We start from the raw sequence: 24,357 nt of genomic DNA on the forward strand, positions 1-24,357 counted from the left end.
CTTATAACAAGCACTAGTGTAGTAATGGGTCAGAATGCTCTGTTTTCATATGCCAAAAGTGTTTGCTATCGATGAAAACGTACACCAGATGACCTCCAATTGAATATCTATTTGCCTTCCAAAGGACAACTAGAGAGGAAATGATATCATATAATGTTATGGAAAGGACATAGGCTACTCCGCCCTTCCCGGTTAAGACCGGTCACATGCCGGGGCATCGCCCGGTGTAATCTAACCGAACGGACCCACTGACACGTTCTGTTGCTCATCTTCCTGTTTTTTTCCATGGTGGACAGCTAACAACAAGCAACTGAACGAACAACTGACCCATTTCATGTAATTTGCCAGCATTTACCTTGAGGAATTACTGTTGCCATGGAGCCGTGCTGAATACATATGTTTGTAACGGTTTCTCACCATTTAGAAGGAGATTGAGAGCTCTTGATAACGGTCTCCCAGTCAGGCTGTTATTTATGTGTTGTTGCATTTACGAGCTAGCGACTTGCTAGCTGTCATTAGCTTGCTAGCTGGCTAGCTACGTAGTAGTAGTACGTTGTGGAATGGTCTGTGTTATCCGTTCAGTGAATGAACAGTGAAGTGAAGACAGTGATGTTATTGTCAAGAGGTCTTTTATTGATGTAAACCCAATAGCTAGCGTAACACTGCTGCTAATCACATACATTGCGACACTTGACTTGCCATTCTTTGGATTGTCCATGTGATTGTATAGAAATGTAACATAAACTTTGGCCACCTTGCTAGATTCTAAACGTTTTGTTTGCAAGGTTAAAAGCTGACTGTGTCCTGGAGCAAAGCCTTGCTTTCGATGACATCTTTCAGCCACTTTTCTCTGAATCTCGTTTTCCCCGGTCTGTGTGTCAGCCGGTTGGACTCGACCAGGAAGTGCACCTCCACGGGCAAAGTCTGGGGTTTGATCTTGGAGATCTCGATGACGAAGTAGACGCAGGCGGTTCCCTTCGGGATCGGGGTGCGACGGGTAGGGATGCTCCACTGAGCCCTGTAGCGGTACTGTTTGTGAAACTCCACTTCGTTTTCCTGGAGGAACTCTAGACTGAAAAGCCAACTGGTGTGCAACTCCCATGTGTGAATGTACTCCTCGATTTGCTTCTTTCCCAGTTCGATGGTGAAGTCTTTGCAACTGATCCATTCGATGTCTCGCATCTTGTAGTCAGGGAACCGTTCCTCTGCCCTTTGCACGGCCTTGCTAGCGTATTCCAGCACACCTTTCACGATCTCAGATGCCCTGAAGCTTAGATTTGATGAAGGTCGGTCGTCTCCCATCATCAATGACTGTATTCAAAACTTAACTCCAAGAAAATACTTTAAACAAAAAAAATACTTAAAAAAAAATAGTTTGCCAACGTGTACGTTTTACACGGCGAGCAAGGTGTTCGTTATCGTAAGATGTTATTGTTTAGACCGGTTGCCATGGCTACCACGGAACGGAGGCCGAGGTCGGCCGGACATCCGGGTATTTTAAGGGCCGACCGGAGCCCTCGGTGCAGAGAGGGAGAAACCCATCTCTTCATTTTAGAAGGAAAATAAATAAATACAACCTTTTCTTTGGTTTACAGTATGAAAAAGATTTATGTGTGTGTTTTCTGTTTTCTGACATTTCCTATTTTTCTTTTTCATTTAGGGCTTTGATCCTAAAATCAAATGAGGCAACATTCCTTTGTATTTCGTTTATTCGACCCAAATAAAAGACCTTGAGAGAGCGAACCTTTGGCAAATGGCTCACCAGAGTGGCACCCCAAGGCCCAACCACACCCTCACCAGCTCAGGCTGTAGGCCCGCCGGACACACGCCGTTCTAACCCCTCGTCTTCCTCTCATGTGAACTGACGCATGTCTCGGATCAGGACCACGCTCGACACCGTCTCCAAAGCGGTCAGCGGCACAGACCTCATCTCCAAAATATCCCGCCTCAAGCCCGGCGCGGCCCATGCCGAGAAGGTACTGGTCAAAGCGGAGCCCCTAGCGAACGATGCAACGACCGCGGCGGCGTCTGTCACCATGACACCCCCAGAGCCGGAGCAGAGGAACGGAGAGGAGAAGGAGAAGGAGAAGGAGAGGGAGGAGGAGGCGCAGCAGCAGCAGCAGCAACCGAAGGCCACAGAGAAGTCCTTCCTAGCCCAGACGAAGCCCAAAGCCAGCCTCGCCTCGTCGGTCGCTAACACCACCGCTAACTCCTCCACGGTGGCTAAGCAGACCCTCCAGCTGTTCCACCCAGCAGCTCTCACTACCAGCATAGACGAGACCTACAACACCATCTCCCAGCACGTCAACGACTACTTTGGGAGTGACGCACAGCTGGGGGACGACCACAAGAGGGCGCACCATATGAACGGCAGCGCTTCAGCCTCTAAGACTGTTATTGGCCAACGGCATCAGAGCACTGGGACCGGGAGTGGGGAGCGTATCCCTGTACCGGCACCGGTGGCCGGGACCAAGGCCATCGATGCTGCTACCCCCCCTCCTCCGGACCCCCCTTCTTCCCCAGATCAGGCTAGCCCGATTTCGGGGGTCCCCGTGCCAGAGCCGCCTTCAACGGGCAGCCCCCCTGTCCCAGCCACCCCCACCCCCACCACCACCACTCCAGCTACCTCACCCAAGAAAGGCTTCAGCCACTACCTGTCGTACCCCCGACCCAGCGTCCAGGAGTTCGTGGGCAGCTACATCGCCCCCCTGGTGCCCAAGTTCAGGTCGAATTCTAAAAGCATCAAAGTGGAGGAGGAGAAGGGGTCTCTGACTCCGCCTCCAGGGGGCGCTGTGGCCAAGGCGGCAGGGAACAAGGAGAGCGAGGAGGAGGAGAAGGAGAAGGAGAAGGGGAAGGCTGCTGCTGAGGAAAAGGCCAGGAGGATCCTGACACGGGAAGAGAAGGTTAGTGAAGATGAACCCCGACCGGCAGATGTCTGAGATGTTACAGACGTTACTAAAGGTGTCTTTAATAACTGTTCCTGGTCATTTTCTTTATTTTAAGTCAATATTTGTCACATATTTCTGCACACGTCTTTGGTTGCTTTGTTTGGTGTACTCTTCCCCTCTCAAATTGAAATGTATGTTAAACATTTAGACTCTGTTATTCTGGTGATAATGAAAATGTACTTATGCTTAAGCTCTATGCAAACCCTAGCCCTAGCCCTAACCCTAACCCTGTTCTAGATCGTAGCCCGGGTAAGCCTGGACAACAGGACCAGAGCCCTGGTGAAAGGCCTGCAGAGGGTGACAGACGTCAAGGTCCTCACCAGCCGGGTGGAGCTGCTCAGCTACCATCTGATGGAGTACCCAGAGACACGAGGAGTGGCTGTCATGGTGAGAGGAGGTGTGTGTGTGTGTGTGTGTCTGTGTGTGTGTGTGTGTGTGTGTGTGTGTGTGTGTGTGTATACTAGAGTCAAGGTGAGGGGAGACTGTAGGTGTGTGTGTGTGTGTGTGTGTGTGTTGAGTGTATTGAGTGTATTCTTCCAGTGAATATCCCCCCGTCTCCCCCCCACCCTCTAGGAGAGAGTCCTCCCCTGCCTGCTGCGTCTGAGGCAGGCCAGAGCCCCCGCGCTGCAGGCTGCTGTCAGAGAGGCCCTGGCCCTGGTGGGCTACACAGACCCCGTCAAGGGCCGAGGCATACGGGTCCTGTCCATCGACGGAGGGGGAACCAGGTAGAGTCTGCTTAGATTAACATCACTTCACTGCCCATTATCACGAGGTAGAGCACTGTACTCTGGTAGAGTCTGCTTAGATTAACATCACTTTACTGCCCATTATCACGAGGTCAAGGAAATTCTTCTCTTTGGAAGTGCTTCTAGTGCAGCGGAAGGCTTAGGCTGACCTGTGTCCGGGTAAATGAACCCCCCCTGACTCCAACCTTCACCTCAACTCTCAACCTTAACCTTAACTCCTGACCTTATGCCTAACTCTCGCCTAAATTAAGGCAAAATAGTTCTTTTACTTGCTCATCAGTTTTGGGCCGAACAGAAGATGAAGCGATGAACAGTTGTGAAATGCTACGTAGAACAAGCATTGAATTGATACACGTGTACTTGCAGGGGTTTGGTGGCCCTGCAGACCCTCCACAAACTCCAGACCCTGACAGGGAAACCCATCTACCAGCTGTTTGACTACATCTGTGGCGTCAGCACAGGTACTGTCTCCTGCCTGTCTCTCTCTCCCTCTCTCTCTCTCTCTCTCTCTCTGTCCTCCCTCTATTCTCTGTCTGTATTCTGTCTCTCCATCCCTCCTCTTCCACAGCAGCATGGTGTAATGCTACTTCCTGTGGCCAAAGCATAATCTGTCATAAATCATAATAATCTCCCGCTCTTTCATCTCCCCAACCTCATCCCTCCCTTCTCCCCTCTAAACTCTTCCCTCCCTTCTCCTGTCTGAACTCTTCCCTCCCTTCTCCCCTTTCATCTTCCCTCCCTTCTCCCCTTTCATCTTCCCTCCCTTCTCCCCTCTAAACTCTTCTTCTTTCTCTTTCCTCCCCCCCCCCCCCCCCCCAGGTGCCATCCTGGCCTTCATGTTGGGGGTGTTCCAGATCCCTCTGGACGAGTGTGAGGAGCTCTACAGGAAGCTGGGTTCTGACGTCTTCAAGCAGAACGTCATCGTGGGAACCGTGAAGATGGGGTGGAGCCACGCCTTCTACGACAGCGAGATCTGGGAGAACATCCTCAAGTGAGTCCCCAGGGGGGGCCGGGGTGTGTCCCAATAGTCTACAGGGGCTTCCCCTCTCTGTCTGCTCCCAGGTGGCTCTGGGAGGTGGCACTGCTCATTGGTCCTGTTTGAATAGTCTTTAACCCACCAACTGCCAAAGAGTTCCGGAACACTCCCCACCTAGAGTGTTCCAAGTGTTCTATGTGGTATCTACCTAGCAACAGTGCTGTGATTGGCTACAAAATGAAGGATCATCATTTATGCATTTTTGGTGAATAAAGTCACCCTTGGCACTCTGGAATGTTGACAATTTGGACGACTTTATTCACCCTCGACACTAAATGGGTTAAATGCATCCGTCTGTCCTCCCTTCCTTGTCGAGGCCACTGATCTGACATGACGTGATTGGTGGAGTGAAAAGCTTTTTTTTTTTTTTTTTTTACCTGTCCAATCAGGTTACATCAGTGATTTCCTCAAGGGAGGGAGGAGGGAGGAAGGAGGAGGGAGGAGGGAGGAGGGAGGAAGGAGGAGGGATGCATTTTGAAAGTATTGGAACAGGGCTTAACTCTTTCATGTCTGGGCAGATGAAGGAGAGGAGACAAGGAGAGAAGACTGTGTTTACATGTGTTTCACCTGATATGACCATGAATGGAATAAGGGACTGGTGTTGATGATGATGATGATGATGATGTTGATCAACAGGGAGAGAATGGGAGAAAGTGTCATGGTGGAGAGTGCCAGGGACCCTGACTGCCCCAAGGTGAGTTCCGAGTCTTCCATGTTGGTCCTCAGCTCAAAAAAGTTAATTAAAAGTAGTCATCTGCTACAAATCAAATTAAAAATGGTTGAGAATTAACAGCACAACAGTGCCAGAAGGCTTATGTCCATTGTGGTTTTGCAGTAAGATGGCAGGGGGGAGGCAAGGCAAGGCGTGTCACACTCACGTAGACCGACAGTAAAAACAACAGTGTCATCATTTGGCTGTGTGCCTTCGTTCATTACCTCTCCTCGTCCACTAGGTGTCAGCGGTGAGCACCACAGTGAACCGGGGGGCTGAGCAATTTACAGCCATACTCTCAGAGTTTCACTTATTGATGTATTTATTTAGATAAGTAGAAATAGTCGTCTGCTCCAACAAATAAAAAAATGATTGAGGATTACAAACACCACAACGCCAGCGCTCATTACCCTTCCTCGTCCACTAGGTGTCAGCGGTGAGCACCATAGTGAACCGGGGCCTGCCTCTGAAGGCCTACGTGTTCAGGAACTACAGTCTGCTGCCAGGGGTGCGCTCCCACTACCTGGGGGACTGCAAGCACAAGATGTGGGAGGCCATCCGAGCCTCCTCCGCCGCCCCGGGGTACTTCCAGGAGTGTGTGCTGGGGAAGGATCTGCACCAGGTACACACCACACCTCCCAGTCTGTTACCTCTCTCTCTCTTTCTTTCTCTAGGTCTCTCTCTCTCTATCTATCTCTCTTTCTCTAGGTCTCTCTCTCTCTATCTATCTCTCTTTCTCTAGCTCTCTCTCTCTGTCTATCTATCTATCTACAGTATCTCTCTCTTTCTCTATCTATCTATCTCTCTCTCTATCTATCTCTCTCTCTATCTCTCTCTCTCTCTCTCTCTCTCTCTCTCTCTCTCTCTCTCTCTCTCTCTCTTTCTCTCTCTCTCTCTCTCTCTCTCTCTCTCTCTCTCTCTCTCTCTCCGTCTGTGTATCCATCTTCTTGGTTCTAGAGAGTTGATAAACCCACTTACCTGCAGTTGCTCACACATCAATACACTGTCAATACATTCCCTGAGAGACCTTCCCAAGTCCAGAGGCCATTAGCTTGCATTAGTGTGTGTGTGTGTGTGTGTGTGTGTGTGTGTGTGTGTTTCACCATTTAGAGGCCCAGCCTTGACAGCAATCTCCATATTGGCACATGCCTGTCTGCAGGAGACTTAAGCTGAGAGGGAGGGAGGGAGGGAGATGGAGAGAGAGAGAGAGAGAGAGAGAGAGAGAGAGAGCGAGAGAGAGAGCGAGCGAGAATACAGCGAGCACCCTTGGCTCCATGCTGCTCCCCCACATCAAACACTTAGCCCCCCTCCCCCCCCCCCCCTCCCTCCCTCCCTCCCTCCCAACCCCATGACAGAGCCTGCCTTGCCTTCCTGTAGCCTACGTTGTTAGCAGGGAAGTGGGCTGTACTGACTCCTAATGAAAGAGAATAGGTTCCTGTACAGCAGACACTCCCAGTTGCTGTCTGTCTGTCTGTCTGTCTCTCTGTCTCTCTGTCTCTGTTTGTCTGTCTGCCTGCCTGTCTGTCTGTCTGTCTGTCTCTCTGTCTGCCTGCCTGCCTGCCTGTCTGTCTCCCTACCTGCCTGTCTGCTGATTGCCCAAATTGTCAACATTCTAGGGTGCAAAGGGTGACTTTATTCACCAAAAATCCATAAATAATGATTAATTTTGGAGCCAATCAGAGTGTTGTTGCTAGGTAAACACCACATAGAACACTTTAGGCACTCTAGGTGGGGAGTGTTCCGGAATTCTTTGGAAGTCAGTGAGTTAACTTTTATTAATCCAGGCTGCTTTTTGATCTGTCTGGTCTGGACGCCTGTTCTGCCAGTGTTTGGTAGCAGACGTCCACCTGCGTCACAGAGAGAAGGCTGCTTCTTGACCTGTAGCTCAGGTCGTGACAGGAAGCAGGAAGTCAACGGTGAATGCAAAGCCAGCTGTCACTCAGATCCTTGGATACACTCTGGTTGTCATGGAGCTACCTCTTAGCCAGGCCATGGGGAGTTATATTCCAACCGGGTAGGACACACACACACACACACACACACACACACACACACACACACACACACACACACAAGGGGGAGAGCCGACACACACACACACACACACACACACACACACACACATATATATCAGGGGTTGTGTGTGTGTGTGTGTGTGTGTGTGTGTGTGTGTGTGTGTGTGTGTGTGTGTGTGTGTGTGTGTGTGTGTGTGTGTGTGTGTGTGTGTGTGTGTGTGTCTCAGCGGTCTCAGCCACCAGTCCTACAGAGAAAGATGGATGATATAATGACATGTTTTATTCACTGTGTGCCACTGTGCTTTCGTTGGCCCCCTGCCCCCTCATCTCAAGCAGCTTCAAGGAGAAGACTAATTACCTTAATTCACTTCCTAAGTCACTTCTAATGTATTCAGGTCCTGCTTGCCACTTGAGAGCCGTGTTGTTTTTTCTGTCCTTTTAGAACTCTTCAATCGACATCATTTCTAGTTTTATTATCAGTACCAGTCCCCATGGTAATCCCTACAGTTCCTTTCTGTCATTTTACACTCAGTTACTTTCTGTCATTTTACACTCATAGTTACTCTCTATAATTTTTCTGTCATAGCTCCATCCTGTCATGTCTGGCTGGTTTCCTGGGCTTAGCTGTTATCTTGATGGCCTCCCACTCCCACTGACCATGATTAAGCTTGAAGAAACATTTAATGAAGTCCTTTATATCAAATTATATTTTCATTACACCATAAACTATCAAAGCGCTCTCCCTCCCTCCCTCCCTCCCTCCCTCCCACCTTCCACCACAGCCCCAGTGGACACCCTTAACCCTGCTAATGACTAGACCCTAACAGACCCTTATCTCTAATCTCATTCTGCTTCATATGGTTAATATGATATCGCTAGTTTCTGTACACACACACATGCGCAAGCACACACACATGTATACACCCACACCCACACACACAGGGGTTTTATTAACATGCAAACACTGCCTTAGCTTGGCTTGGAAACATGTTGACAGCTGAACTCTCTCTGCTCCTGGTCCAGGTGCCATCTTCAATTAAAGGGATAGCTGACTGTAAATCCTGGTCTGGGTGCCATCTTCAATTAAAGGGATAGCTGACTGTAAATCCTCACTCTAATCCATACTCGCAGCAGACACATTTCCAATATCATGAAAGCGTATGGGGGTCCAGTATACTGCCCCTTGTGGAGAGTGGAGGGTAATGTGGTTAATCGCAGAAATGGGATTTTAGAGTGAACTATCCCTTTAATAGTGGTTGTGTTGGCATGTCAGCCTGCCTCCCCTCTGTTCATAACACCATGGTTCAGTCCACCTCCCCTCTGTTCATAACACCATGGTTCAGTCCACTTCCCCTCTGTTCATAACACCATGGTTCAGTCCACCTCCCCTGTTTATAACACCATGGTTCAGTCCACCTCCCCTGTTTATAACACCATGGTTCAGTCCACCTCCCCTGTTTATAACACCATGGTTCAGTCCACCTCCCCTCTGTTTATAACACCATGGTTCAGTCCACCTCCCCTCTGTTTATAACACCATGGTTCAGTCCACCTCCCCTCTGTTTATAACACCATGGTTCAGTCCACCTCCCCTGTTTATAACACCATGGTTCAGTCCACCTCCCCTGTTTATAACACCATGGTTCAGTGCTCTTGGTTGGCATCACTCTGTGGTTCGTGCCAACCCAATACCCAGATTGGCCAAACAGAAGCATCCCTGGGGGTGTGGAGAGAGAGGGAGGGAGAGGCAGAAAGAGAATGGGGAGGGAGAGACAGAGGGGGGAGGGAGAGACAGAGGGAGGAGGAGGAGAAGAAGAGGGCGGGAGAGATGGATGGTGGGGGAGAGGGAGACAGGAGAGACAGAGGGAGGAGGAGAAGAAGAGGGCGGGAGGGAAGGATGGTGGGGGAGAGGGAGACAGGAGAGACAGAGGGAGGAGGAGAAGAAGAGGGCGGGAGGGAAGGATGGTGGGGGAGAGACAGGGAGGAGGAGAAGAAGAGGGCGGGAGGGAAGGATGGTGGGGGAGAGAGGGAGTGGGAGAGAGAGAGGGAGGAGGAGAAGAAGAGGGCGGGAGGGAAGGATGGTGGGGGGGAGAGGGAGTGGGAGAGAGAGAGTGGATACTTGTCAGTGTTGCTGTCTACATTCCTCTTGGAGCTGCTCTGTGTTCTGCTGGCGGTGTGAACCAGTCCTCTCTCACTCTCACTCCACTTCTCATCTCTACAGGTTGAATTTCACACTGGAAGTCTGCCATAACAGTGGACAGACAGACAGACAGACAGACAGACAGACAGAGAGGCAAGCATAGCATGCAGGCAGACAGACAGACAGACAGATAGGCAGGCAGGTAGACAAACAGGCAGGCAGGTAGACAATCTGTCCGTCTATCTGTCTGCCTGTCTGGCTGCCTGCATGCTACACTTGCCTGCCTGTCTGTCACAACTGTCTGTCATGCCTATCTGTCTGTCTGCCATGCCTGCCTGTCTGTCTGTCTGTCTGTCTGCCTGACAGACAGGCAGGCAGGCAGACAGACAGATGAGGAAAGCCTACTGTATGAAAGCAGCTTTCTCAGTCCTGGGGCAGAGGAGATGTATCATAATGTGGTGCTCAGTGATGTTGTTTTTAAAGAGGTCCTCCAGAAGCCACAGGAGACGTGCTGCACTTCACTGGCTGTTGCATCAAGGCCTAGTTAAAACCCCTCCCAGTAAGACACTGTGACAGGCAAGAGAGTAGTCTAGTACTGGCCACACACACACACACACACACACACACACACACACACACACCACACACACATATTCCACACACACATACACCCTCTCGCCCTCTTAGCTTCCAGAAGTGAACAGGTGTTGCATAGCAACCAGCTGAGGTTAAACTGGGATGTTAAACCCAGAGTTGGTCCTCTGTGTTATGTTGTGTGTGTGTGGTCCTCTGTGGTCCTCTGTGGTCCTCTGTGGTCCTCTGTGGCTCAGGTGGTGGAGCATGGCTCTAACAACGCTTAGGTTGGGGGTTTGATTCCCGCTGGGACCATATATACTGAAATGTATGAACTCAATGAACTCAATGTAAGTCGCTTTGGATAAAAGCGTCAGCTAAATGGCGTATATTTATTATATTTATTTATATTTAGAGTGGAAGCCAGGCTTGTGTTTGTATTGTTGTGTCCTCCATAAGCATGTGTGTCTTCTTTCAGCTCTGTACTCCAACAGTTTGGATTTGAAATCAAACGATGACTTAAAGGTTAACTTGAGGTTAAAGTAGAGGTTCTCAGCTTTAATTCAATGTTTTCTTTTTTCAGGTTGGTTTCACCTTTTAGGGATTCAGGGAACCAGTAGTATTGGACACTGTATGACTTGTCTCTCTTGCACAGGCAGCCAGGGCCTTTGGTTGTGTGTGGCGTGATTGAAGACAGTCTTTGTAAAACAGATGATGTTGCTTCTCTTGCTCATGCTCTGGGCCCTCTCAAGGTCTCTGGGTGTTGTGTTGTGGTTGGAAGATTGCCTTTAGCCCGTATGTTGTCCTTGTGAAATGATGACGGTGCTTCTCTGTAGGTGGTGTGTGTGTGTGTGTGTGTGTGTGTGTGTGTGTGTGTGTGTGTGTGTGTGAGAGATTGGGTGTGAGATTGTGGGTGTGTGAGAGAGAGATTGTGTGTGTGTGAGAGAGAGATTGTGTGTGTGTGAGAGAGAGATTGTGTGTGTGTGTGTGTGTGAGAGAGAGATTGTGTGTGTGTGAGAGAGAGATTGTGTGTGTGAGTGTGTGTGTGTGAGAGAGAGATTGTGTGTGCACCGTGATTGGTGGATCGTCTATTATGGCGGAGGGATGACCACTCTTCTCTCTTTATGATCCTGCTGTTGTGATTGGAGGCAGCTTGAACCTCATTACGGCTCCCTGACCCCGGGGTCAGAGGTCAGGGGAGCGGAGCAGCTGGGGTAATGACATAATGTTGCAGGACGACCTCTGGATCGAAACAATCACTCAGGGCTTTTATAGGGACTGACCCGGGGAGGCAGAGATCGAAGGACGGGCTCATTGTAACGCATGGTATGGAATTAGGAATGGTGTCACACACATGGTTGATACCATTCCTCATTCCATTCCATGCATTACAACGAGCCCGTCCTCCGATTTCTACCTCCGATTTCTATCCACCATAGGTGCTGGGCTGGAAAGGACAGTGTGAAAGGACATCTGATCCTGTTTGGTTTGGTTCGGCCCTGTATTGTGTAAAGCCCTTTAGACTAGTGATTTACTTAATGACAACAGCTAGTCTAGTCAGGCTATAAGGTGTGGCTTGGTTCACACAGCTCTGTCTCTGGGAGGCTCTCTCTCTCTCTGTCTCTCTCTCTCTCTCTCTCTCTCTCTCTCTCTCTCTCTCTCTCTCTCTCTCTCTCTCTCTGTCCATTGTGCTATAGTCTAGGCTAATTGCTGCAGCTGAGAGCTTAGTGTTCATGCAACCACTTACAGTAAATAGCCTCTTCTCAACTGTCAGGAAAACAGTCTGTGCGTCCATCCTCTCCTCCATCCTCCGCTCGCTTCCTCCTCAAAAAGCATTGGAGGAGAAGATCGAAGGGGAGGAACCTAGGTCCTCTCCTCCAATGGGTTTCCAGTAGGATGCGGAGTGGAGGACAGGACGCAAGGAGTCGTGTTCCTAACCGTTGAGAAAAGGCTGACAGTGACTCTTAAAAGAGGGCTCTGTCTGTCTCCGAACAGGTTCTGCTCCCAGGATCATCAGATGGCCCGGCCAGCTCTGCTTTGATTCCCTTTCAACTGCTGCTTCTCCTCCCCCCCTCCTCCCCCCTCCTCCCCCCCTCCTTCCCACCCAGCTATTCACCTCTACATGACTTTCCCTGCGTCTTCTAAAGAGGCAATCACTGAGGCCGTTTCAACTGTTTTATTACGGTTGTAAAAAAAAATCTCTTTATAAGTCGTTATCTTCTAAAAATGGATGGCTTCCCAATCCCAACCCTGGTGATTAACTCACCAACTGCCAAAGAATTCCGGAACACACTCACCACCTACAGTGCCAACCGAGTGTTTTATGCGGTATTTACCAATTTACAAAATGACTTATGCATTGTTGGTGAATAAAGTCACCCTTGGTACTAAATTAGTTAAATCGGGCTGTAACACACTTTCACGTTTTCTCGACGAAGGGTATTCTCGACAGAGCCGGCGTTAGCGTCCTTTACCCCGTTCGCTATCTAGATGCCTTAAGCGTTTGTCAGGCGCGTCTGATGCTGATCTAATCACCGTCGGCCACACGGAGCGATCCGGTCACCTGTGTGTGCTCGTCTTAATTAGACAGCGAGGTTCATCTCGGCGTGTAATCAGGAGGCCTGCAGCACCGTGTCCCACCTCGTTAACGCGGCGCACAGCCCCTCGTTAGTGCAGATGCGGGAGGACCTCATTGGCTTGTCGGTAAACAGGTCACACGTCGCGGCGTGGCTGACGGGGAAACAACAACAACAACAACAACAACAACAACTAGAAATAACAGTTAGCTTTTAGCATAGTAGGTCATTTGTTCGCTGACTGTGATCGCAAGTCAGGGCCGTAGATATTCATAGATATTCATTCTCTGTTGTGGAATAGAATGTGTACGCTTTTGATCAGCCGGAGCACACACACACACACACACACACACACACACACACACACACACACCGTATTGAGAAGTGAGAACCCTTCATCCCTGTGTCTGGCTAACCTGGTTTGTTCACCACAGGCAACATTCACCACTGCTTATGTAAATGTGTGGTGAATAATTGATCGTGCCATATCTCCATGAAAGACCTCTTTAATATTGAGCAGCTGTCTGTCTGGGCGCTGGAGCGACGTTCCCCAGACCTCGACCCTCTGGGTGGAACCATCCCGCGTCGACAGAGGTCTTTCACCGGGAGCTAGCCTAGCGCTTTAGCTTGTTGTTGTTCAGCCCCACGGGGTCAGGGGTCACCACCAGACGCTGCATCATTCTCTAGCCTAGCCAGCTTAGCCTGGGGGTGCAGCTATGGAGTTTATATGCTACATTAACATTAACACACACACACACACACACACACACACACACACACACACACACACACACACACACACACACACACACACACACACACATATACACACCCACCCCTCCATTATAGGTACATTACGGATCGCTGCCAGTTTACCCCTGGGTTACCTCTGGATAAAGCACGTGTACACACACACACACACACACACACACACACACACACAAACACACCCTATGTTACCTCAGGGTAATTGGCAGACATCAGAGCAGCAGTGAAAGCTGTCATTGTGTTCACACCTCCCCCTGAAGGGATGATGAATGCTTTTCATATTCAACATATCCTATCTTCTAGCGTGCGTGTGTGTCTGCCTGCCTGCTCTAGGGCGTTTGTTATTGTGAACCTTTGTCAGAAAGTCATACTGGTAGAACAGGGCATGTAGAAGCATCATGTTCAATGTAAACATTACAAATGTTTATCATTAGGTGATATTGACCAGGTTTAGTTATTGTTTTTGTCAAGACTTCCTGCTATTCCTATAGTGTGTATTTAAGTTAATAACTGGACTTGTTTGTGTGTGTCTGTATGTCTGTGTGCGTGTGCGTGTGTGTGTGTGTGTGTGTGTATGTTTGCGTGTGCGTGTGCGTGTGCGTGTGTGTTTAGGACGGAGGCCTGCTGATCAACAACCCCACAGCGCTGGCCATCCATGAGTGTAAGTGCCTGTGGCCCAGCACGCCGGTCCAGTGTGTGGTGTCCCTGGGCACGGGCCGCTACGAGACCGCCGGCCGGAACAGCACCAGCTACACCAGCCTCAAGACCAAGATCACCAACGTCATCAGCAGCGCCACCGACACCGAGGGTAGGTGTGTGTGTGTGTGTGTGTGTGTGTGTGTGTGTGTGTGTGTGTGTGTGTGTGTGTGTGTGTGTGTGTGTGTGTGTGTGTGTGTGTGTGTGTGTGTGTGTGTGTGTGTGTGTGTGTGTGTGTGTCTATCTCACGTTCCACATCTGTCCATTGATGGGGATTAAACCACGGGACAGGTTATTTATAAACCTTTGTTCTGAAACGCTCCCTCGCTGAGCTGAACACACACCGTTTCAAGGTGGTTGGCGGTTGGTTTGTGTGGCGCCGCATTCCGGTCAATATCCTCCATTGATTGGTTAACTCACGGTTTCACACATCATGAGGTTCACACAGCTCCCATTACACAACCATTAGCTAACGTTGCCTCTGCTTCACCCCTCCCCTCCTCCTCCCCTCTTCTCCTCCCCCCTTCTCTCCCCTCTTCTCTCCCTTTTCTCTCCCTTTTCTCTCTCCCTCTTCTCCCCCCCACCCCCCCTTCTCTCTCCCCCCTCCTCTCCCCCCTCCCTCCAGAGGTTCACACCATGCTCGACGCCCTCCTCCCCCCGGACACCTACTTCCGCTTCAACCCTCACATGACCGAGGACATCCCATTGGACGAGAGCCGGCGGGAGAAGCTGAACTTCCTGCAGGAGGAGGGCGAGCGCTACCTGGCGCGGAACGAGGACAAGCTGAAGAAGGCGGCCAGCGTGCTCGCCCAGGAGAAGAGCGCCATCCAGAGGCTGGCTGAGTGGGCCAAGCTCAAGGCCGACATGTACGAAGGACTGCCCTTCTCCAAGCTCTAGGACCCTGTCCCCTGTCCCCTAGCCTCTAGGACCCTGTCCCCTGTCCCCTGTCCCCTAGCCTCTAGGACCCTGTCCCCTGTCCCCTAGCCTCTAGGACCCTGTCCCTGTCCCCTGTCCCCTAGCCTCTAGGACCCTGTCCCTGTCCCCTGTCCCCTAGCCTCTAGGACCCTGTCCCCTGTCCCCTAGCCTCTAGGACCCTGTCCCCTGTCCTCTAGGACCCTGTCCCCTGTCCCCTGTCCTCTAGGACCCTGTCCCTTGTCCCCTAGCCTCTAGGACCCTGTCCCCTGTCCCCTAGCCTCTAGGACCCTGTCCCTGTCCCCTAGCCTCTAGGACCCTGTCCCTGTCCCCTAGCCTCTAGGACCCTGTCCCCTGTCCCCTAGCCTCTAGGACCCTGTCCCCTAGCCTCTAGGACCCTGTCCCTGTCCCCTATCCCCTAGCCTCTAGGACCCTGTCCCCTGTCCCCTAGCCTCTAGGACCCTGTCCCCTGTCCCCTAGCCTCTAGGACCCTGTCCCCTGTCCCCTAGCCTCTAGGACCCTGTCCCCTGTCCCCTAGCCTCTTGGACCCTGTCCCCTGTCCCCTAGCCTCTAGGACCCTGTCCCCTAGCCTCTAGGACCCTGTCACCTGTCCCCTGTCCCCTAGGACCCTGTCCCCTAGCCTCTAGGACCCTGTCACCTGTCCCCTAGCCTCTAGGACCCTGTCACCTGTCCCCTAGCCTCTAGGACCCTGTCACCTGTCCCCTAGCCTCTAGGACCCTGTCCCCTGTCCCCTAGCCTTGAGGACCCTGTCCCCTAGCCTCTAGGACCCTGTCCCTTTCTCCAAGCTCTAGGACCCTGTCCCCTAGCCTCTAGGACCCTGTCCCTGTCCCCTAGCCTCTAGGACCCTGTCCCCTGTCCCCTAGCCTCTAGGACCCTGTCCCTGTCCCCTATCCCCTAGCCTCTAGGACCCTGTCCCCTAGCCTCTAGGACCCTGTCCCTTTCTCCAAGCTCTAGGACCCTGTCCCCTAAACACTAGACACTAGCCCCTGTCCCCTAACCCCTAGCCTCTAGGACCCTGTCCCCTATCCCCTAGCCTTGAGGACCCTGTCCCCTAGCCTCTAGGACCCTGTCACCTGTCCCCTAGCCTCTAGGACCCTGTCCCCTATCCCCTAGCCTCTAGGACCCTGTCCCCTTCTCCAAGCTCTAGGACCCTGTCCCCTAAACACTAGACACTAGCCCCTGTCCCCTAACCCCTAGACCCTACATACTAGACACTTGGGCAGAGGGGACCAAGCTCAAGACAGACATGTACTTAAACTGATTACTTGATGACTTTGTTCCGGCTGAGGTCGGGTCTGTTCCTCAGCTCGGACAGGACGTGTTGACCAGGGGAGGCTGGTGGAGGTAGAAATCAGAGGCCCGGCTCATCGTAATACATGGAGCGGAATAAAGAATGGAATCAAACACGTTTCATACCATTCCTTATTCCGGTCCATTGATTACGATGAGCCCGGCCTCCACTGGTGTTGACTGATAGAGCTGATGAGGGGAGGAAGTCTGACAGGAAGTGGCCAGGTATGGCTCAATTAGACTGACTTGAGGTAACACTTTCTATGAGGCATTATAACTCACCATAGGTGTGTATGAAGCCTTATAATGCATTATAAGTCATTATAGGTACGGTTATAATGTCTTTGTTTCATCATTATAATACGTTATGAATGTCAATAAGACCTTTTTTTCTTTCAACTGACGGAAAATGGCTTATAATAGCTCAGGTTCATTATCAGATGACACGAGACATAATGTAGTCATAATGTAGTCATACATGCTTATAACGTGTTATGAACGCATTATAACGCATGCTTGAAGAAAAGTGTTACGGCACTGGACAGGTTGGTGACGACAACCACTGCTTGAGAAGGATAATTGTTTTAATGATAGAATCTGGACTGATGTTAGCAGGGAAGGAACTTCTGATGGCCCGTGCATGTCAGACAGTGTTATAGACATGTAATAACTGGAATCCTTTCTATTTTGTAAGTAACTTGCAGCTCCTTTTTCCATGTTGAGTAACTTGAATGCGTTGAAATGCTCATAGGATAGATAAATAGATAGATAGTCTGGGAGATTAACATAACGCCTTTTTTTCAACAATATATAAAATCATGCACTTTGTAAAAATGGTCATATTGGTCCTTAATCTTGAAAGGTCTTGTAAGGGATCATGTGTACATAGTTTGATATGTGATTTTGAACCGTGTTTGATATTGACCAGAGTTGAAGTAGATAGAGAGTGGCCATCATCTTATTAACTCATTCAGCGCCGACGGTGAATAAAGTACAAAATGATGCTTCATTTTGTAGCCAATCGTTGCTCAGTAAACACCACATAAAACACTCTGGAACACTCTGGAACACTCTGGAGTGTTCCGGAACTCTTTGGCAGTTGGACCGTTAATCAGAACAGCGTGACCCCAGAGACCAACGGAGATGAATGAAGATAGCTCATGAAAAACATTGATCTCGTATGTTACGGCTTTCGGAATGATGACGATGATGATGATGAGGAGGACGCGACGATATTTTGTATATTAATTAACTTAAGGATCTTAAAGCGATTGATTCATTGTAGTGTGGTCCTATATTATTTCCATTCCTGTATGTGGATGCCAGTGTTGAGAGCATGCACCAAGCCTTGTTAATCTGTTGATGAACTGCACTGTAGAGACTGGACACGCCCCCTCAGAGAGTGGTGAATACACATCATGACGACCTTTGACCCTCGTTCCTCGCTCCTGCGTCGTCCCTGCTGTTAGGAGTGTGTAGCAGTGTGTAGCAGTGTTCATCTGTCATAAAACACATTCAAACTGGGTTTCCAAAACCATGTCTGTGTGGTTATCTTTGTCTTTCTCTCTCTCTCACACACACACACACACACACACACACACACACATACAGACAGACACACACACACACACACGCGCACACTCATTCAAACTGGGTTTCCAAAACCATATCTATGTTATCTCATTATCTTTCTCTCTCTCTCTCTCACACACACACACACACACACATACACACACACACACACATACACACACACACACACACACACACATCACTACAATAGAGGTGTCACAGAGGAATGCAGCTCTCCTGTGATTAATTGCTTTTTCCAATTGCAGGATTGATTTGCTGGGTTGTGTCTCTCCATGGAGAGGGCAGACATTCCATGACACTCATTCCAACCATTCATACTCAGGATCACCCTAATCAACCTGAATAACTCTGCAGTCTGATCTCTGAGGACACACACACTCACACACACACACACACACACACACACACACACACACCACACATCATACAGCAACAATTAAAGATCTCTGGGGACCTCCAGTCATGTGGAGCTGGAGCGTAACTGACGGGTGATGTTTGTTTTGACCCCGCCTTGGTGGGATTAGACACGAACCTCACCTCCCCACGACCCCCCACCCGTGGCTGGAGTGGGTGACGGGGACACTTCTGTCTGTCAGGGCTGAGTTATAGCTGAGTTATGGTGTTGTTGCCTAACCTGCCGGCCTCGCTCCGGAATGTTCTCCGTGTCTCTGAGGAGGAGCGATGTGACGGATCGCGCAGGTGTGTGTGAAGCCTTGAAAGCGGCGTGGCAACGGTGCTTTAACAGGCATTTCACACACACACACACACACACACACATACACACACGCACACACTCTGAACACACACACACACACAGGAACAGGTGCCTTCGTGAGAACAGATCGACCATGGACCCCTAGAGACGCTGGAGCTGAGGGGTGAAATACCAGGATGTTACCATGGTGCAGGTTAACAGACTGGTCACAATGTGGAATTTACTGTCTATCATTTATTTATACCCCGGAGGAGAAGAGATGACACAGATTAAGAATCTGCTGTCTTGTCCAACAAGAGAGCAGCACTCAGCTGCCAACACTAAACCAGATACAATCAGTAAACACACAGGGGCACACACACACACACACACACACACAGGCACACACACACATTCTGCCCTCCGTTCTGAGGTGTCCACGGTTACAGACACAGGTCAGGACCTGTGAGGTGCAATACGGAGTGATGTGTTTCTCCTCTGCACTCATTTCCTGTTCTGAGCCAGTGTCAAAGGTCAAAGTTCGAGGGCTAAGTGATGTCTGTCAGAGTGTGTTTACATGCCGAGGGAAGGAGAACTAATGATTCTGGTCCAGACGGTACCTCCTCACCACCTGATTACTAACGGACACACACACACACACACACACACACACACAGTGCCTTGTCACACTCCTTGGGAAAAAACGGATTGTCTCTCTTAATGGTGTTCCCTAGCAACCGGTTCTTCTGCTCATTCGAAACCTCCACAATGTATGTATGTTCATGTTCTCCAATCCTCTCCTAATCTCTCACCAACGTGTTACGTAACCAGACATCCGCGCTTTGTACCAGTGAGTCTTTATTTGCTACTGTCCCAGGGATGGTAGCTACGCTAGCCCGCGAGCCCACGGCTAGTCTTTTTCAAAGCTGGCTAGTGGAACATGTCACCAACTAGCGCTTTGGGCCGGTGAGATTTTAGCTCAGATCAGCAGCCCTAACTGAATAGTCACAGTTATGTAGCTGTACATTGATGGGAAATAAAAATAAAAACTGTGAAGCAGATCAGACATTCATAGAAATATTATTGATCTCCTCCTTCCTTATTAAAAAATTATATTTTAGCTGTAGCCGTTTAATGTTTTGGACAGTTGGCTTGTAGAATGTCACCCAGGCTAGTAGAAACTGTAGTGTATTCGCCTGGCTGACCAGTGCCATCCCTGTCCACTCCTCTCCATTCTGTCAGTTGGGCGAATGATAATCAATCAATTCAGCTGGTTAAGCTTCAACGGAGAAAGGCCAGAGCTGGAGTCGCTATTCATGACCTTTCAGACGTACTCATCAATAACAGGCTGACTTGCTCTTTGGTGGTTTGGTACTCTGGTTTAACTCATTCAGTGCCGAGGGTGAATAAAGTCTCCCACATGGTCAACGTTCTAGAGTGTTAAGAGTGACTTTATTCACCAAAAATGCATAAATTATGATGCTTCGTTTTGTAGCCAATCAAAGTATTGTTGCTAGGTAGACACCACATAAAACACTTATAAGTGGTGAGTGAATTCTTTGGCAGTCATGGGAGGAGACCCCTCTGTGGTCTCCTGCCATGAACTCATACACAATAACATAACATTCTCTGCTTTAAAGAGCATATCCTAAGTTAGACACCCCCCTCCTCAGTAAGTCAATCTCATGGCATTATTGAATATGTTGATGATAATTAGAGTTTTTAATTTGAATGTTCTCCAGTCGACACTAGCCTCAGTCTCATATCATATCAAAACATCTTGTTGTTTCTTTCTGTCAGGGTGATTCCCTCTGGTGGTCTTATGTTGTGATATCTTTTGTGAATGCACCAAGAAGATAAGACCAGAGCACAGCAGTATCGCTAGACACAAGTGTCTGGCCCTAGACACAGTACAGTACAGTCCCCCCCCCACCCAACACAGCTCCCACCCTCCCAACACAGCTCCCACCCACCCTCCCAACACAGCTTCACAGGCCCCAGACACGGAACAGCTCCCACCCTACCACCCTCCCACCCACCCACCCACCCACCCAACAAACACAGCTCCACACGTGAGAATGTAAACAAATGACATAAGAACAGCTCCACTAATCACCATCACCACCATCATACCCGTCAGCCAAATGAGTCAGGAGCGCAGATGACTGTGGCAGCATCACGTGTGTGTCTTCATTCACCATGTGATAACTTGGTTGCGTTCTGCCTCAATGGCTCAATTGAATCAACAGATATGGATGTGAATCCCTTAAGGGCTGAGCAGTGGTGACAAACTACATTCTGTGGTCGTCTTCAAAAGCCTTGGGCAGATATTATCTTCTGAAGCAAGGCAGTGTGGGAGCCCAGCAGGGGAGGCTGGTGGAGGTAGAAAATCGGAGGACGGGCTCATCGCAAGGCATGGGACAGAATGAGGAGTGGTATCAAACACAACGTATCACAACGTGTTTGTACAATGAGCCCGTCCTCCGATTTCTACCTCCACCAGCCTCCCCCGCTGGGCTCCCATACTGCCTTGCTTCAGAAGATAATATCTGCCCAAGGCCTGAAGAACAGTGGAGGAGAGAGATGCAGAAAGAAAAAACGGAGCAGGAAGACTAATTCTTTATCCTCTGGCTGGTTCAGTAAGCTGCAGCACTACATCAGTTAGTTCTCTGTGTGTTCAGCATTGAGGGAGGGAGAACCGGAGGAACATATCATTCACACGAGTCGGTTCCGGACCGTGCTCTCCTAGCAGGGGAGGACTGACACTCGGACCAATTTAGGAAGTCGGTTATGTAAACAAAAACAGTGGTAGCGGACATCTGGTGTCTTTCAATGTGACAATGTCTCCCCATCCCAGTAAACTGTCCATTAAATACCCCCCGACATAGGTCTGCTATTATGACTACAAACGGTCCCGGATACAATAGAGTAAAACAGAAAAGACCGCTCTATAGAAAATAGGTAAGAAAAAGTCTGTAATAATTCAAACAAGACGTTTTTACAGTGAATGAAAATCCACTGTACTTCAGGAGGTGTTGACGACACACGGTACGCTGTGGTTCGTCTGCGATGTCACGCTGTAAAAGAAAAAACCGTCTGTCGTTCGTCACGTCACTTCATTGTGAAGAATTGCCCTGCGTTCTCACACACTGATGCTGCTCTCCACAGATCACTGCTGGCCTACAGCCCGCACTCTCAGAGACCCACCGGACCCACACACGCACTCTTAAATCACCAACACAAACACACAGGATCACAGACGCAGGGTTCACACGACACGAGGGAATCTCAGGCCTCTAGGAAAACACTCCAACACACCCAAGGTCAAGGTGATGCCCCCATACACTGGCAGTGCTGAAAATAACTACAATTATATAATAGACTGTATTACTAATGTATTCCTAGCTACTATTACACACACTGTTTTTCTGTTTGGTTCAAATTGTACCCTATTTAGGTAGCCTATTCTATAATATGGCAATATTATAGTGTGTCGGTGTGTGTGTGTGTGTGTGTGTGTGTGTGTGTGTGTGTGTGTGTGTGTGTGTGTCAGCTGTGTGGTAAGTCCAGTCTCCCCTAGACACATGCCATAATTAGCTATAACACTAACATGACCCTATTCTATAATATGGCAATATTATAGTGTGTGTATCTGTGTGTGTGTGTGTGTGTGTGTGTGTGTGTGTGTGTGTGTGTCAGCTGTGTGGTAAGTCCAGTCTCCCCTAGAGACATGCCATAATTAGCTATAACACTGACATGACTAATCGCTGTGGTGGCTGTAGCCTGTGGACCCCTGGTACACGTTTGTGAGACCGTTTAGACGGGGGGATACTCCACGCCTCGCCTGGGCCGGCTAACCCTGGGGCTGGGGATCCCCCTCCACAGCTTTGTGGTATGGCAAAAGGTTCCGGTCAATCAAGACTAAAACCTTGCGCCACCTGAACAGTTTCTTCCCCATGGCAGTGGGGCTCACAACCAAGCCCCCTGCCTCTCACTGACCCCCCCAGTGTAATTTATAATTATTTAAAATTATTCTAATTTATAGTGTTCATGCCCCACAACCATTTCACAGCCTCTAGCCTCATTGCCATTTAGTCTCACACAGCCTACAACATGTATTGTTCTGCTGCTCTTTTTTGTAAATTTGTAAATTTGTTATTGTTATTTTTGTTAATGCTTTGCTATTTTGTAAATTTCTTGTCAATATTTGCTATTTGTTTTTTATGTCCATGCACCAACCTCACCAAGTCAATTTCCTGTATGTGCAAATATACTTGGCCAAATAAAAGAATTCTGATTCAGATTCTAAGGGAGGCTGGTGGAGGTAGAAATCGGAGGACGGGCTCCTTGTAATGCATGGAACGGGATGAGGAATGGTATCAAATGCAGCACAACATCAGTAAGCATTTGAAGGTTATCGGGATAGAGCCTTACACACACACACACACACACACACACACACACACACACACACACATAATCACACACGCACACACACACACACCCAGAGCCCCCCCCCCCACACACACACACCTCTACATTGGCATAGCCCCCCCCCCCCTGTGAGAAGCAGGGTGGGCGTTAGCGGCCCTGATTGGTGGTCCCGGGGACCATGATGGATGTGTCTGCTGCCTAATGGAGGGACATGGTCGGCCTGCTCCAGACTGGGGGGGGGGGGGGGGGGGGGGGGAGTCACGGTAGTAGTAGCACCTCCATTTGCATAATGATACACATGTCTTTCTGCAAACTCAATAACGGGAGGGGGTTCGTTCTGCTGTCTCTCTGGCTCCCCCCCCCCATCCCCCCCCATCCCCCATCTCTCGGTCGACCGAACGGTGATGTGGGGTGGTGGGGGGGGGGGGCACTGGAGCGTGTGACACCAGCAGCAGCACCATTCCTGCGTGAGGGTGGGCGTCGGTTTAGGGGGCGGCCATATTGGCCACCTGTCCTGTGTGATTGGACACGGACGACACACCTGGGTCCTGTGTCCTGCCTGGTTTAGAGGACCTCCATTTTCTGTCTCTTTCTCCGGAAAATATCCTCCACGTCGTTATGTCAGTAATTTCCTAAAAGTTAGTTTTTTTTTATTTTTTCTTTACTGTTTCTCAGAACAAGATGTATTGTATATGTTAAAGGGTTACAAAGTAATGTTTGGGTTGATTTTCTCGCATTCATACAACCATTAGCCTACACAGGTAGTGCAATTACTCTCTGTAAACACAATCACCCTACCGAATCATAGTCTCACCAAGATGGATATTATTCATAGGGGGTGGGTAAACACATAAAAGAGATGCTCACGCATCCGTATTGTTCATTCTGACATTGTCATCCGTCTGCAAGTCGCGCCGCTGCCGCTCATTAGCGCGGTGTCGCTGCAGCTGCGCCTTTCTGTTCCGCACCGCCAGGACACGGCGAGCGCATGCGCGGGGGCGGCAGCGAGCGCCGCTCGTTTGATAGCGGCAGGGGAGCTGGTGCGAGAGAGAGAGAGAGAGAAAGAGAGAGAGAGAGAGAGAGAGAGAGAATCCGCGGTCCATAGGCTGATTGCTGCTTGCTGCGGGGGAACGAGCGAGTGCGCTACCGAGAGACTGTCCCTCACCGGGAGACAAACACACAAGTCGTCCTATATCCTAGCTC

At 49.8% G+C, this 24,357-nt stretch overlaps 2 protein-coding genes across 2 annotated transcripts; one reads left to right on the forward strand and one right to left on the reverse strand.

The window, feature by feature from the left end:
* Positions 1-286: 286 nt before the first annotated feature.
* Positions 287-15,340, forward strand: pnpla8 (patatin-like phospholipase domain containing 8). Its single transcript, XM_083692172.1, has 10 exons — positions 287-336; positions 1,661-2,903; positions 3,186-3,335; positions 3,522-3,673; positions 4,061-4,155; positions 4,514-4,685; positions 5,367-5,424; positions 5,870-6,064; positions 14,127-14,322; positions 14,836-15,340. Exons 2-10 carry the CDS (start codon positions 1,869-1,871, stop codon positions 15,105-15,107), a joined length of 2,325 nt encoding a protein of 774 aa, XP_083548298.1. The 5' UTR covers positions 287-336; positions 1,661-1,868; the 3' UTR covers positions 15,108-15,340.
* Positions 787-1,302, reverse strand: akap14 (A-kinase anchoring protein 14; the record flags this gene model as incomplete). The annotated part of the gene is made up of 1 exon (XM_083691926.1): positions 787-1,302. One exon carries the CDS (start codon positions 1,300-1,302, stop codon positions 787-789), a length of 516 nt encoding a protein of 171 aa, XP_083548052.1.
* Positions 15,341-24,357: the final 9,017 nt, after the last annotated feature.

Source organism: Argentina silus, assembly GCF_951799395.1.
Source record: "Argentina silus genome assembly, chromosome: 20".
In the NCBI taxonomy this organism is placed as follows: Eukaryota; Metazoa; Chordata; class Actinopteri; order Argentiniformes; family Argentinidae; genus Argentina; species Argentina silus.